At 37.5% G+C, this 16,315-nt stretch overlaps 1 protein-coding gene across 1 annotated transcript in view; it reads left to right on the top strand.

Moving 5' to 3' along the window:
* Window positions 1–458: 458 nt before the first annotated feature.
* The window catches only part of LOC127165099 (double C2-like domain-containing protein beta), a 116,890-nt gene continuing 101,033 nt past the window's right edge, over window positions 459–16,315 (top strand). Inside the window, 2 exon segments of the mRNA XM_051109413.1 lie at window positions 459–933; window positions 936–1,091. Of these exon segments, the coding sequence (XP_050965370.1) occupies window positions 768–933; window positions 936–1,091 (322 nt within the window). The 5' untranslated portion in view covers window positions 459–767.

Genomic DNA, 16,315 nt, shown 5'->3' on the forward strand with positions numbered 1-16,315 from the left:
TACACTGTCTGCAAATTACAAATACTGCATTAAAAAGCTTTATAAATACTGCATTTCTTCTTCTCTACCTTTTGTATTTCCCCCATTGTACTATTTGAATAGCCAGACTGATGTATAACCTGGCACGTGTGACTTTAGGCATTTAGCACCTGTTGCTGGTAATTGTGCTGGAGTTTAGCACATGCGGCGCGTGTCTGTGACGGCGGTTCAGTCAGAAGCTATACCGAAGAGAGAGGAGCAACACAGAGATAACCCAGCCGCTCTCTCTCTAACAGATGGACTAATAGCATAATTAAGTAGCCGTGCGCCCGGTTCCTGTTTACCGTCATGTTGCTAAGCAATGACATTAGCCAATCCCTCCGTCCCTCCATATAATCCTGCCCCCTCCCTCTCTCTCTCTCTCCCTCGCTCTCTCTCTCTCTCTCTCTCTCTCTTTCTCTCCCACATGCATTCATCCCGGTAACAGTCTTAGCGTGCTGTAGTGGTCTGAGCGCAGCTCACAGGCAGACGGCATGACTACAGTGTGCTGGAGCAGCCCGCAGCCTCTCATGTAGCCCACCGCTGCGATCGCAAACTCACACACACATGCACTCACACACCAAGACACGCTCAGTTGCTCTTCAGGGACTTTAAGAGATTACCAGAGCTAAGAAGATTTTACTTTTGAAGGTTGTTTTTTTATTTCATTTTCTTTATTTCTTCATTTTTTATTTACTGTTACCACCCGAGTTCAGGGGTGGTGGCACATCCTCAAAAGGGCTGCATGAATGACACAACGCAAAGGCGAGAAGACGACCATCAGCATCCAGGAGCACATGGCCATTGATGTATGTCCAGGTCCCATTCAGCCCATCAAGCAGATATCTGACTATTTCCCCCGTTACCCACGGGGTCTTCCCCCACAGCTCCTCCGGCCCTCAGCCGCGCCGGCTCCCTGCGGAGCACCTCTACCAGCCAGAAGTCTGAGGGCCCGGCCGCAGACCCCAAACGGGATGAGGACGACCTGGACCAAGCCTTCGGTGCCACCGCGCTCGTGGTCAGCAAGAAGGAAGAAGAGCCGGACGTGGAAGGCTACGATTCGGACGACTCCAGTGAGTACTTGTTTCTTACTCTCTGTCTAGAATTGACAACTGTTGCCTTGGATTCCTCTGCCTGTTTGTTTTCGTCCACCTGTATGCATGTAGCTCCACTTCAGCTCTGATTGAATGCTTGCCTTTGGTTTATTTAGCACGTGATTATTTAGGTTCAGACAGGCAATGTTTTGAAGGGGCACGTGGGTTACGTCAAGCCTCTTTGTGACTCGCACCCTACACTGTCCATTTTTTGTTTTTATTTCATTCATCGACACATCTTTAAAGTGATTCTTGTGGGCATCAGGTGCAAGTCATCCGTTCCTGTTGTATATCTATATCTGTAGAGCGCTTGTCTCTCCCAGATGTAAATCCTATTATGGACCTCTGCCTGCTTCTCCGTTTGGAGCCCGGTTTTCAATCATGGCAGCCTGTAGACTAGATTAGATAGAGCCCTGCGGTCTCATGTGATTATTTTATCATTATCGTGCTCTGTCTTAGATGGGGTTAATCCATACAGTGCCAAGCGTAACGTGTGTGCCTGAGCATGTGTGCTGGTAGAAAAACAAGTGGGTATAACGATACAACGAAGGGTTCTGGATCTAATCCCGGACGGCTCTGGCATAGCACGCAATGATCTGTTGCTGACAGCTGTTAACCTTTGACCTGCATGCAAGACCAAGAGGGAGCTACACAGAATAAAATCATCTTCTAAATCAATATATGCTTAGATGAGAAGCAGAATCGGTCTATTTTAGTTTCAATGGACCCTCTGTAGGTTTTATTTAAAATAAATAGTTAACCTCAAAACGAAAAATTCAACCTCATGTTGTTCCAAAGCTATTTTGGAACGCAAAAGAAAATTTTTTGAATTGAAAGTCAGTGGGGTCCAAAACTAAACTGATCCCCGCTGACGACAAACAGAGACATTTTTCAAAATATCTTCTTTTGTGTTGCACAGTTAGACAGATTGGAAACTACATGAGGGTAAATAAAACTTTCGTTTTTAGCTGAACTATCCCTTTAAGCAGGACACATTAGGATTGATGGGTAACAACAACAAGCAATCTGTGGCACGTTAACTGCCCAAAGATTATCTGAAGTGCATCTTTGTCCTAGTGTAATTGCATGCTTTGCTGTCGACCGCAGTAATCAATATCAGTCGCTTATACGCAACAGTCTGTCACAGGTCGACGAAACGTGTCGGCCGACGTAACCAGTCCTTCACCTTTCACGAGGCATGAGGTAATGCATGTAGATATGCTGTATCTGCGAGCGTGATCGTTAAAGCATAGGATCGTGGGACTGCGGTCTTGTGCGCCTGTGTTTTATGATGATAGATTAGCATGGAGCTATTGTGCTGTGATTCATCGGTGTGTCGCTCTAAATCATAACCCTCTTCCTGTTCTCTCATTCTCGCCTGTTGTCTGAATCACAATGCACATATTAGTTGCACAACAGAGAGACAAATTAAATCCTAACCTGACATGTTTGTTATGTGACTCATGAAATACAAATAAGCCAATTATACTAATTTGCCAGAGCATTTAATGGTTCGAACGTCTCACGGGGAGTTTAGCAGAGTAAGTTAGAGGAAGAAAAAATCGTCTCTGAGGGAACAAACTTGAGGCTTTGCTAATGCAACAGATGGATTAGATGGAACTTCCACAAACATTTGGAGATGGCGTCTCTTCAGCTCTGCCGACAACCCGTTTATGAGTTGAGTACTACAGGACAGATTGCAAACAGAGCAGTCTTCTGTTTCCGAGCTTAATTAAGAGCCGGATCCAAACAAAATTGGACTTGAATTTTAAGCTGAGCACTTTTGTCAGTTGCAACCATGTGCTGGTTGCTTCGTCAGTACATAGTATCCAAGCTGGAAAGAATTAAAAATAAAGTGATGAATTCCCATTTCGCTTCGAAGCCACTTACTAAATACCACCTGTTTGTCACTCAAGCTGAAAGCCTCACTGACCTCTCGACTTGAATCAACTAAACACAGATGCTTTGGGAAAAACAAGCCACTTTGACTGATGCAATCCACAAAATACCCTTGAGTACCTGTGAGCCCTGTACCAGGGAGGCTGGTCCTTGGGGTTGTGTACCACTGGTGGTTTCTATACACAGCAGCGTGTCATATTCCTGATGGTATTTTACAAGAACAGTCTTCAGATCTTTGGTCGAATGGGGCGTTCTCATTCACAGCCTTTTTATGTGACCAGAAGTCATCTGAGCAAATCAATCTTTTGGTAACGCTTAAAAGGCAGCCTTCTTCATTGTTTTGTGCTGTTCTCTGAGGTCCACTTTTAATGCTATAAAGATTTTTACACCAGCAACATGATTTAGAAGTAATTGGCTATTTTCTGTCATGTTTTGACCCCCCTCATCAGAACGCTCTGTTTGAATAGGCGTGGCGAATTGTAGACTCAGAGGTAGACACCCACTGCTGTGATTGGCTAATAGTTGTGTATGTTTGACAGCCTACAGCTTTCATTGATGGATGCATAAATACTCGGTACATATCAAACAATCTGTAATAACAGGCAAAGCAATAGTGATTTGTGTAGTGCGACATTACTGTCGGATCCAATATAGTCGGCACAGCATTGTCTTTTAGTTTCAATCTATCTGAAAATCCCGCATCAAATTGTTCCTTGCTTGTAAACAATTCTGTGGTAAAATGAAGCGATCAAAGGTCTTACTGAACTTGGTCCTTAAAAAATAAAGTTCATCCACTTTTTCCTAATTTTGGGATCAGAAGGAAGGCAATGCAAAGACTGTTTTTGCACAACTTGACACTGCACAGCCTCTTGTTGTATTTGAGAGCCATCTTTATCATTTGGTTTCTGCGTAGACCTGCATTCGTCCCTCTTGTTATTTACCTACTATGTGTGTGAATCGGTGGGCGGGGCTAAACGGGCAGTGATGTAGAAGCAGGCATTGATCATCTCTGTGGAGGCAGTGTTTCGCTACACTATTAAGTCATAAAGTGTCACATTCCACAATCTGTTGTTTTACCAGATTGGCTTCCATATAAGCCATTTGTAGACTAACGTTAAAGTGTTGAGTTCTGAAACTTACAGGATGTTTTTGGTACAGTGACCTCTTATATTTCACTAAATCAGGGGAATTTTGGTTTCTCAGTTCATGAACCTTTTAAGGGACACTGTTTAGCGAAGTCAAACTGAATCCATATGTGACCCTGGACCACAAAACCAGTTATAAGGGTACATTTTTTTAATTGAAATGTATGCATCATCTGAAAGCTGAATAAATAACCTTTCATTGGTGTATGGTTTGTTAGGATAGGGCAATATTTGGCCGAGATACAACTATTTGAAAATCTGGAATGTGAAGGTGCAAAAAAATCAAAATACTAAACAAATCACCTTTTGAAGTTCTCCAAATTAGGCTATTAGCAATGCATATTACTAATTAAAAATTACATTGTAATATATATTTAAGGTAGGAAATGAACAAAATATCTTCATGGAACATGATCTTAATATCCTAATGATTTTTGGCATAAAAGAAAAATTGTTAATTTTGACCCATACAATGTATTTTTGGCTATTGCTACAAATATACCTGTGCTACTTATGACTGGTTTTGTGGTCCAGGGTCACATATTAATCAGTGGTTTAATACAAGTCTTCTAAAGACACATGATCTCTTTATATGACGAACAGATTTAATTTAGGCTTATATTCTTTTATACACATAGATTGAGCACATCAGATATGGTGAACATAAGCTTGAACCTATTAATTTTGCCTGTCAGACAAGCATGTTTTAGTTTCCACAGGAACCAATGAGTTTACCATTTTTTATGTGCTCTACAATATTTATGTGCATATCTCTCAGGTTTTTAATTTAAAAAATCATCTTTTGTCTTTTGAAGATGAACAAGAGTCCTATGGGTAAACTAACACTTAATAAAAAAAAATAAACAGTGGAGCTGTTCTGATGCAGGTGGATACAGCTGTTAGCAACCAACAGTACAGCACGGTGACCTCCAGAGATTTAATCACTGTCAGTGTTAATGCACCTTTCAGCTGCAGGGGGAAAAAAATAAATAAATAAATGTCAACTCTACAACTTTTCACTTTTCAGAGGCAACAAAAATGGAAAATAATTTTCCTCCGATCAATCCAACATGATCTTCTTAGCCATGCATAACCCTACTGTGTTTCTCTAATAGAATCTGAAACAGAGATGGCCTGAGATGCATAGAGAGATTATAAATCAACTGTTTGTTTGTCAGACAACTGTCTCACAGTTACATAAGCGATTATGGAATGTCACATGCAATTGCATATTTTTGTTCAAGAGGATTTAAGCAGTTTAAGCATCATTAAATATACCTGGTTGAGCCGTGACACATTACTCTTGCAATTAAGACAGGCCGTTACTGGGAAGTTGCACTAAAGGTTAATTGTTTTCTGGGTACTGGTCAATCAGACTGAAAGCTATCTTAAAGAGTTGTGTGTTTACCAGATACTCTACTTGCTGGATTACATAACCGAAGAACTGGAGTTTTTGGGGCGGTGTTTTCTTCATTTGGTTTAACTGGGGTGAATGGACTTTTAAAGGATTATTAGATGTCACAAAATGAACTTGCAGACATTCTCCCCCTCATCTACTAGACTTTAGAAAGACCGGCTTTAGTTTGAGAGAAAGCACTGGAGGTTTTATACCGGAGGTTTTATATCTGAGGTTTAGCCCTGTTTGTAAAGACTGCATTGTGTGCGGATGGATTTGATTTCCAAATCAGTTTGATGACTTCTAGCCCTTTTATGGCAATTCCAGAGTCACATTCACAATGGGAGTGAGCCTGTGGCTTTAGTACCAGTGGCACATCTCAAGCTAATAGTGCCATAACTCCGATGAGATATCACTCTCCCACATGAACAAGGTGTCCGTAAGGTTTAGGGAGGACACCCTCCAGCACAATGAGGACACTGGGACCTAATGTCCTTTTCTGTTTTCACGCTTCTCTTTGGAAACATGACAAAAAGAAACGTGTCCTTTGTATTTTGTATCATCATTTCAGATAAAATACTCTGTGACAGCGCTGCTCAAGCGGTAGCCTAATACAGTATCCAACAAAACAAAACAAAACAAAAACATAAACATTACATTAAAAGAGGAACTAAGCAAGCAGCCACCCAAAGCATTCTGCTACAAATCAGTACAGATGGTACTCAACCAGAATTAGCTTTTTACCACTGCGGGTGCTGCCGCCGCATCTGCAAAATGCACTTGCAGCTTTTGACTGCTGTAAGTGGTGCTTTAACCACAAACTTCCACAAGTTTTCAGGCAAGCGTATCAAAGCACATTTGGAGTGTAGCAGTCAACTTTGCCTTGCCAATGGGCTAGATTTGAGCTGGCAGATAATCTAAGAAAAAGACTCGTTAAAATAATTCATATTCACAGAAGCAAATTTAGTACTTTTGAATTTGCTGTGTGTGCATCTGTTATTTAGAACAAATTCAAGCAGGATAAATGTCAAGACTGTGAGCCTGTGCTTACACTTTACTCTATACTACACAGTACTACACTGTATTTTAGATTTTTACACACTTAACAGGTATGTTTTATGAATCATATGTTATATTACTATTAGGGCTGTCAGTTTAACACGTTAACTTAATTAATTAGTTATGAAAAATAACGCAATTAAAATATTTTAATGCAGTTAACGCACTGGCCCCGCCCCCAGACCTGTACATCATCTTATATTTCATACAGTTGACTGTTGACAAATATGATGCAGGGCAACAACTCCATAAATGCAGTTATGCCCTAAAATGTTATACATTATATTATGTGTTTTTGCTCAATTTTGCAGAGAAAATATAACTTTGGAAGCCATAGCAGAATTGTTGCACATCTCTGACCAACACAGTGGTGTTTAGTTTCTGAATGAATCTGAGTTTTGAACGAATTATGATTAATGATTAAGACATTTACCGCCACCTGCTGGTAGAATTAGTTTCTTTAGAAAGTATCATTTCATTTAAAAAAAAAAAAACATTTAAAGGGAGAGTTCACCCCCCCCTCAAAATTTACATTCTGTCATCAAATGATGACAGAATGTAAATTTTCTTTTGTGGAATATGAAAGTTTTTTGGAATGCTGTTGGTAACAAAGCTGTGTTGGTTACCATTGACTTTCACTGTATGAACAAATAATACTGAGATGTTTCTCAGATGTTCTACTTTCATGTTCCATAGTTTACGTTAGGCCGTTGCAGCCTAAATGTTTGTGTAATAAATTTTATGCTGAATTAAATAAAATATTTCTATCTAAAGCTACAATTTGTAATGTCTACTTGCTACTTTTCTTTTAACACAAAAATAGCTTTAAATAATCTTTTGTGGCGATTTTCACAGTCAAATTTATTTTCCGATTAATATGCGATTAATTAGATTAATTAATCGACATATCATGTAATTATTTAGAGTAAAATTTTTTATCGATTGACAGCCGTAATTACCATAAAATAAAAAAGGGTAGTTTACTTTGCTTTGGAACAAAAAAAAGTGGCCTGTTCAGTACATGAATGTGTATGCTAAATGTCAGTATTGTCACATTGCTTAATATTTGTCACGAATACAAATGTTTGAAAGTTAAAATTAAATAATGTCGCTAATAAAACTACTAAAATAGATATTTCCTGCAACTTCTGATCAATTCAATGTGTCCTTGCTGAATAAAAATATGAACTTTTGAACAGTAGTGTGCTTATAAGCAATAAATAATTTGATGTGTATTCTAACACACACATACACACACACTCCATGCCGTGAGAACTCACTTTAGCCAATGCCATATTGGTAAATTTGCATGATAAAGACTAGACACCAAGTGTAGCATTATCTGATCTGTTTTTGCCAACTTGGATGTTAATTGATACAGAAAAGTGCAACACCAACTGAGCGGCCCCCCGACTTAGTCCAATCAAATCACATCTGATCACAGGTTCATTAATGATGTCCCGTAGTGCATCAGAGACATGGAAGTGATTGTTTTTTTTTGTTGTTGTTTGTTTTTTTCTCATAATATCACTCTTATCAGTGGAGCAGTCCTAATTTTATAAATGTGAGATGAAGATGAATGCTTTACCCTAATTGCATTTTAAAATGATTCTACTTGTGTCTGAATTACATGCTCTTGACCTGTGGAAACAAAGCATAGTACTTGCAGCATGACAGAAATAATCTTTTCTTTAATCATGCCATTTTCATTGTCTGTAGTTAAACTGATCTCCACTACATCATCAGTTAGCAGGTACATGTTATTGTGGCAGTGCCATTGTGTCACAGATTGTACAGTCAGTCCCTGTGACACATAAAGCGAAGGCACGCTCAGGTATAAGCAGGGGGAGGATTTCCTGAAAGCAGGCTACAACCTTCTGTCGAATCCTATTAAAGAGCCTATCTGCAAGCTGTCGTGAGATAACAGATAACGAGAGGAATATACTGTATTTTTCCCTGTGTTTTTGCCCTTAGGTTTTCTAGATGGGGCTTGGCTATGAAAAAAACATGCCATGTTTACGTGGCCAGCTCTAGAGATGTATTATACACTAAAACTACTGGGTTGTGGCAAACAAATGGATTTTTTCTGCTTTTGTTCAAACTTTTTTCATTTGTCCTGTCCCTTTCCATTCCCTCCCTGTTTATTTCCTTTATTTTGTTTCATCTCTACTTTTCTTTCTTTTTTCTTTCATTTGCCTGTTATTTTCTTTTCTGTTCCTTTTCCTTTGCTTGCCTGATTCATTCCTTTCCTTTCCTTTCCCTTCCCTTCCCTTCCTTTCCTTTCCTTTCCTTTTCATTCCTTTCCTTTCCTGTTCATTTCTTGTCTGATTATTTTCTTTCCTTTCCTTTCCTTTCCTTTCCTTTCCTTTCCTTTCCTTTCCCTACTTTTCTTCAATTTTCACTCCTTTCCTTTCCTTTCCCTTTTCCCAACTTTCTCATCACTTCCCTTCCCTTTGTGATTTGAGTGGATAGATCATGGTCTGTCTTGCCATAATTTCCTGTCTGCCATCTGTGGCTAGCATTGATGGAGTTGTCTTGTTTTTCTGTTTGTGTGTTGTTGATGTCGCATGTCTGTGTATTTTCAGAGAGCTTGCTGACAGATTGACAGATGCAGTTGTTGACAGAGTGAAGAATGGAAACATGCCATACAGTACATGGGTTTCAGAGATCATTAACAAAATGAGCTTTTTTAACAATAGAAAGAAACATAAAGTAGAAATACAGCTGTACTAAAGCCCTGTAAAGCTTTTACCTTGAAGTGTTCAGCCTTTGTGCACTGATGTTGATGTTATTCAATGAGAAGGCTGTTTTGAGGCATTTTTTTTCAGGCGCTCAGCAGCTGTCTTGTACCTCAGGTCAGGTATAGCATCTCTGTAATACTGTCATTTATCTTTATTTTCCTTCACTGTGTTGGGTGAAAACATCATTTTTTTGAGGTTTTGCTTTAATGCTCAGATCTCCTCCAGTTCTGTCCATTTTTCCCCATCCGCACGTTAAGACAGGATTAACTTTTATCTGACCAGCTGGCTGTACGATACCCAGCCCCCACAAACCCCCCGACCCACACACCTACACACTTCTCACAAGCACTAGATGCTCAATAAAACACAGCAGTGCCAACGATATAGGTTCAATGTAAAGGCTTTGTCTAGGTTAGACATATGCAACATGGCATAAAATTAGTTAGCAGTGTTATTTCCCCCACACTTTTTGGGAAATATCTATGCTTTGCACCATCCACAGTGCAGTTAATTTGTCTGTGCATACCAAAATCAAAAGCGTTAATCACATCAAAACGTATATACTACAGTTCAAAAGTTTGGGATAAAATTTGTAGTAAATATTTTCATGTTTTTGCAAGTCTCTTATGCTTATCAAGGGTTGTACAGTAGAGTACATTTATTTGAAATATGATTTTTTTTTTTTTTTTTTTGGTTACAATTTTAAAGTCTTATAATAACCTATAGAAAGAAGAGAAGGCATACATTTCACAGACAGCTTGGCTATACTGTCATTTTATACAGCCAAACACATAAGTTAAGTGAGACCCGTATATATACAGTCTAGTGCAGTGTAGGCTAATCCAGGCTTTGTGCCAGTTGCTATATCTGTGAAATTTTCACACTCTTTACATAACCTAAAACAGGAATTCCTGAAGCCAGTCTAAGGTTTTCTCCTTTGTTACTATGGCAGCAGATAATTTGTTGAGTGCCACAAGGGCATGAGGTGAGTCCTAGAAATAATTTGAGAATGCTGGTATGGAGGACAGAAAAAAAAACTTTGTTGGCGGTTTATGTAATATGTTTTCTATCCTTAGTTGTAAACAAATTTACTGAAACCTTGTCACATTACTGAAAATAAGCATCAGGAGAATTTTTTATGTGACTCATAATGGCATTTGGGAAAGGAACAGAACAAGATACTCTTTTTATTACAGATTACATTTTACGCTTCAAATATTGTCATAATAACCAGTGTTTGACTGTGAGTGTAAGGTAAATAAATTCATATAAATTATACATTATATATAAACAACTCAAGAACACACACTAAATTAAGAGTTAATTCTTACTCCACATGCAAATTGTAATCAACAAAAGATTCAATTATTTGCCAGTGGATGTATAACAGGAACAAAATCTAATTTGGATCCATGGTTCCATTTTAGTTTATTATTTATCTTACTTCATTAACTCAGTGATGAACTCGACTTTCTGTGGCAGCTTTACTTAAAGGAATAGTTCACCCAGAAATAAAAAAAAAAGTGCGGAAAATGTACTCCCCCTCAGGCCATTCAAGATGTAGATGAGTTTCTTCATCAGAACAGTTTTGGAGAAATGTATCACTTGCTTACCAATGGATCCTCTACAGTGAATGGGTGCCGAATAAGAGCTGATAGCTGATTAAAAACATCACAGTATGTGTTTAGAACTGTTTTGGATTGTTCTAGCATGCAAACGATGCTTGATCTGTGCACATTTCTCTTTTGGTATTTTAGGTATTTTAACCAGAAGCAGAAGTTTGAAGTTTAATCTTAATACTGGATTTGTTTATTACTAATTTGCAGCTTTTTACTTAACAAATGTTAAGTTATGTTAACTGATGGACTTTAGTTATATGGATTACTTATGGATTGTTGTGATGCTTGTGTCAGCTTTTTTATCTCTGATGCTGACTGATGTGGACCCATTCAGTAAACTTAAAAATAAAATGATAATATTTACTTTTTATGTGAATTTTTAGCATTTTCAAAACTAAATTAGCAAGTTTTTGTTTTGGCAGATTGCCGGCAAGTTCACTGTTAAAAGATTAGTTCACTTTCAGAATAAAAATTTTCTGATAATTTACTCACCCCATGTCATCATGTCACCCCAAGTTCATGTCTTTCTTTCTTCAGTCGCAAAGAAATTAAGTTTTTTAAGGAAAACATTCCAGGATTTTTCTCCATATAGTGGACTTCAATGGGAATCAACAGTTTTAACTTCCAAATTGCAGTTTCAGTGCAGCTTCAAAGGGCTCCCAGCCAAGGAAGAAGGGTCTTATTTATCGAAATAATCTGTCATTTTTTTAAATTATATACTTTCAACAACAAATGCTCATCTTGCACTAGCTCTGCAATGCACGACTTGACGCATTACGTAATCACGTTGGAAACGTCACGTGCAGTTAGTTCTTCGTCTGAGTGCTTCAGTTCAAAATGGTAGGGTAGGGTGAAAAACTCCATCTCATTATCTCCCCCAACTTCAAAATCGCCCAACATCGTCATTTTACCTTGTTTTCTTTGCATGTTAGCTTTGTAAACACTGGGTCGGTACTTTCACTTACATCACACGTGACCTTTTTGTGGTTAAAAAGTATATACATTTTTATTTGATTAACAAAATGGCCGATCATTTCACTAGGTAAGACCCTTCTTCCTTGGCTGGGATCGTGTCGAGGCCTTTGAAGCTGCATTGAAACTGCAGTTTGGATGTTCAAACTGTTGGAAGCCATATAAGCCCACTATATGTAGAAAAATCCTGGAGTGTTTTTCTTAAAAAACTTAATTTTCAACTTGTTGAAAGATCTAATTACACTCGTCTTGTTGTTCTATCATGCCTGTGATTCCACTGAAGGTAATATACGCTAGCTTTTAATAAATTGTTTAAATAGTACTCAGTATGGACCCTGCTAACAGTCCCAGCAGAGCCATTACGAATTCATGATCCACTAGAGCTTCCCTTACTAATCCTCTCAGCCTCATCCAAACCACTGGAGCTTTATCTGGACACTAATGGTGTACAGTGAACTCAACCATACCACACACTTACAGTCCCAACAGCACACAGACACTTCACTCCCAGTCCCTGAATGGAAATCCTCTCTATGTTTGTGATCCAGTGATTAAGGGTCTGACTGGCTGAATATCATTCAGGCGGATGTGATGTGGGATGAACATGAGGGCTCTTCATTGAGTCCTCCCCCAGATCACTGTTATCAGGGAGAATGTTAGATACGATGAAATCCTTATACGCCCCCTTTGAGTGAGTGCTAAGACCCGGCTCTATGCTTTCTGCTTTAGGTATTGAGGTGACTTGAGAAATCATTAGCTTTTCTTTAAAGAAAGCTAATCTGTACTTGAGGATGGATTTCACTTCAGATCTTCTAAATCTTGAAGTTTTAGAAGTGGTGTTTGCTGTGTTTATAATTTAATACATTCAAATGCCTTTTTTTGCATAACATTACATTACATTTGTATTTTCCCTCAATAACATACAGTTCGTGAGACCTCTGAAATCACAAAATGTATTTAATATATCAATACACTTTTTCAGTGGATAAATATTGTGTTGGATATTGCACGGCCTTCAAGTGAAAAATGTTAAGAACCACTGGAATAGATCTTTCATTACAGGCTACAATTCAGTAATACTATTAACAAGTGCCGGCCTTGCTTCTCAGGCAAACCCTGCTGTTATTCAACGCTTTTAATTCAAACTTAGGCCTGTACTTACATTTTCCTTCCTGGAATAGTTATTTTCTGCATTCTCCAGGATCCAGACAAGTGAATTTGTCAGTAGAGTTCTTTCACAAATTGACAAATCAGCATGGTTTGAAGGCCACATGAGGATAAAGCATTTATTCTTTTTGAGGTTATGACCATTGCACTTGGTTCAACGATTAAAAATGAAGACCTCTATAGTAGATAGTCAGAGACCTCTGCTATATTTTCTTTATCCTCTGCAACATTCAGAAAGCCTCTCTCATGGCAAAACACTCCCTTTTATATAATACTCTCTGTGCCCATGGCTCTGTAGGATTAGAGCATTGTGTAATGTGTCATATGTTAGTCTTCAACCAGCTCCACTCTAGACAGACTGAGGGGTTTTTAATATTTTTTTTCTTTCAATCTCCTATAATGCATGGCTCTTTAAATGTTGTACGCTTACTGAGGCGTCCAGTGTAGTGCTCTGTATGTCACTTCTGTCATGCGTCAAATATGTGATGAAAGAAGCTGTTTTACAGCTTTTTGGCTGTAAAGAACAGATCAGCATTTATAATTTCAACATGAAAAGTAATGTAAATAGTGCAATATCTCACTATTTGTATCTCACTATAAAAGTCATTTTAACTCAGAGACTAGTTTAACCTTGTTTTAGAGATTTGTGATGAATCAGTGTGTTTGTACTCTATACATTATAAGGACAAAAGTATTGGAACACACCTGAATTCAGGTGTTTTAGTCAGATCAATTGCCACAGGTGTATAAAAAAATTCCCACAGAAACACTCCAAAATCTTGTGCAGATCCTTTTCAGAAGAATGGAGGTTGTTGTAGCTGCAAAGAGTGGACCAGCTCCATATTAATGTCTGTGTATATGGGCCATTCTACAGAATTGGTCCAAACTGCTGTCCCACAACCAAAACAAACTTAAAAAGCATTTCATTATACAAATCTTAGATGTTTACTAAGCTCATTCTATTATCTTTTGAAACCCACAATAATATTTAAATATCTGTACACCTAATATATAAAAAATCATAATTTAGTTGGTACCTGCAGTTGGGAGGTGGCTGTTGCGAACCCTAACCCCTAAATTTCAACTTAAGAAAATAAAATATTTTTTAAAATATTTTTTGCATTTTATTCCATTGTTGTTGTTTTTAAATATCTTTTTGATTTTGTAAAAAAAGTGAAGTTCAGAAAAAAAATGTATTTTATTTTTTCTTTGTAAAGTATGAAACTCCATTGGCTGAGGCAGATTTGAACTACACTATTTATGATCAGGAAATATTCCTGTATCTCTCTCTCTCTCATAGCTTTCATAGATCTCATAGATTTCAAAAATCGGAAAATGTGTGTTTAACTTTAAGGAACGTCACTACCGAACACTTTCTGCAATTAAGCACACTTTTTGTTATTTTTGTTATTTTTTGTTATATATGTGTACAACTGTTAAGAACTGTGCTAGCTAAAAATGTGCTGATTAGCATCTTTAAGATAGGTTCAGAGGTGTCTAAAATTGTCACTGCTAAAACATTTGGTGGAGTTTTGGTTGTGACATCATCATTTTTTAAGGTGTTCTTCCATAAAATGTAGTTTTTATGTGTGTACAACTGTTTACCCTGTTGAAAAAACCAGCATATGCTGGTTAGGTAGGTTTTGATGCTGGGATGCTGGTTTTAGCTGGTTTATGCTGGACCTTTGCTGGTTTATGCTGTCTCTTTGCTGGTCCTTAGCTGGTTTAAGCTGGTCCTGGACCAGCACATGACCAGCTAAGGACCAACATAAACCAGCAAATGACCAGCATAAACCAGCAAAGGTCCAGCATCCCAGCATCAAAACCTACCTAACCAGCATATGCTGGTTTTTTCAACAGGGTAGAACTGTGCTAGTAACCATGTGCTAATTAGCATCTTTGAGCTGGCCCCAAAAACATCTAAAATGGTCACTACTGAAACATGTCATCATTGTTTCGGTAGTGACAAAAGGTAATACGTAATATTTTATTTTGGGGAGATAAAATTTTAGTACAGTTATTTTGTAATATTTTGTAAATATTTTGTATTTTAGTATGTTTGGTCACACTTTAGTATATGGAACAATTCTCACTATTAGCTAGTTACTTAATTAGCCTGCCTATTAATAACATATTGGCTGTTTATTAGTACTTATAATACACCTATTTTGCATGACCATATTTATTTTAATCCTACCCAATACCTGAACTTAACAATTACCTTTAACTATTAATAAGCAGCAAATTAGGAGTTTATTGAGGCAAAAGCCGAAGTTAATGATTTGTTAATAGCGAGAACTGGACCTTAAAATAAAGTGTCACTGTATGTTTAGTAGTTTTTTAATATCTGAGCTTCTTAATGAAATTCTGTAATGTGATGTGGTCGCTACCAAAACATTACTGTCACTACCGAAAATGAACTCTGAATTATGAACTAAGATGTTGTAATAGTTTGGTTCAATGTCGATTCAAACTAATGAACCCTTAACTTTGAAATCAGTATGATTTACAAAGAAATTTGGATTCAGAATACAACAAATCTCACAAATTGAACTTGAAATATTGTTAAAATTATAATTGTAATTGTTATTGATTTACCTCTGAAAACTTTTTAATAAAATAGCAAAATATATATATATATATATATATATATATATATATATATATATATATTTACAAGGTAGATGCAAGCAAGATCTTAATAGGTCAATATGGCCCTTCTTAGTAAATTATATATTGCCGTGTTTTGGTAGTGACAAATTTGGGGAGAGGACAAATATTCCAAAACTTTCTGAAAATACAATATGCAAACTCTGCACCAATTTTGTAGAATGGCCTATATAGAATATGATATTGGTTTAATGGTCAGGTGCCCTAATACTTTTGTCCATATTGTGTATTTTTAATTCATTTTTTTCCCTAATGCATGGCTCAAGCTAAAAATCACTGAGCCAGATTTTTAGAATAGCTTATCAATGAGGTAACACAGCCCTGAGCCAAGTATTCCTGCCAGGTGCTTGTTGATACTACACATTAGATAACATTAGATCCGATGCTTGATTTTATACATACGTAGCTTTTTCATTGAGTGATACATTTGAGCTTTTTGCCAAATTACGACAAATAACTGTTTAAGATAGAAAGTAGTTCAGTATTTACCGCAGACATTACTCTATTTCTGGCACTATTATCATATTTAAGGAGA

This window comes from Labeo rohita, chromosome 5, assembly GCF_022985175.1.
Source record: "Labeo rohita strain BAU-BD-2019 chromosome 5, IGBB_LRoh.1.0, whole genome shotgun sequence".
Taxonomy (NCBI): domain Eukaryota; kingdom Metazoa; phylum Chordata; class Actinopteri; order Cypriniformes; family Cyprinidae; genus Labeo; species Labeo rohita.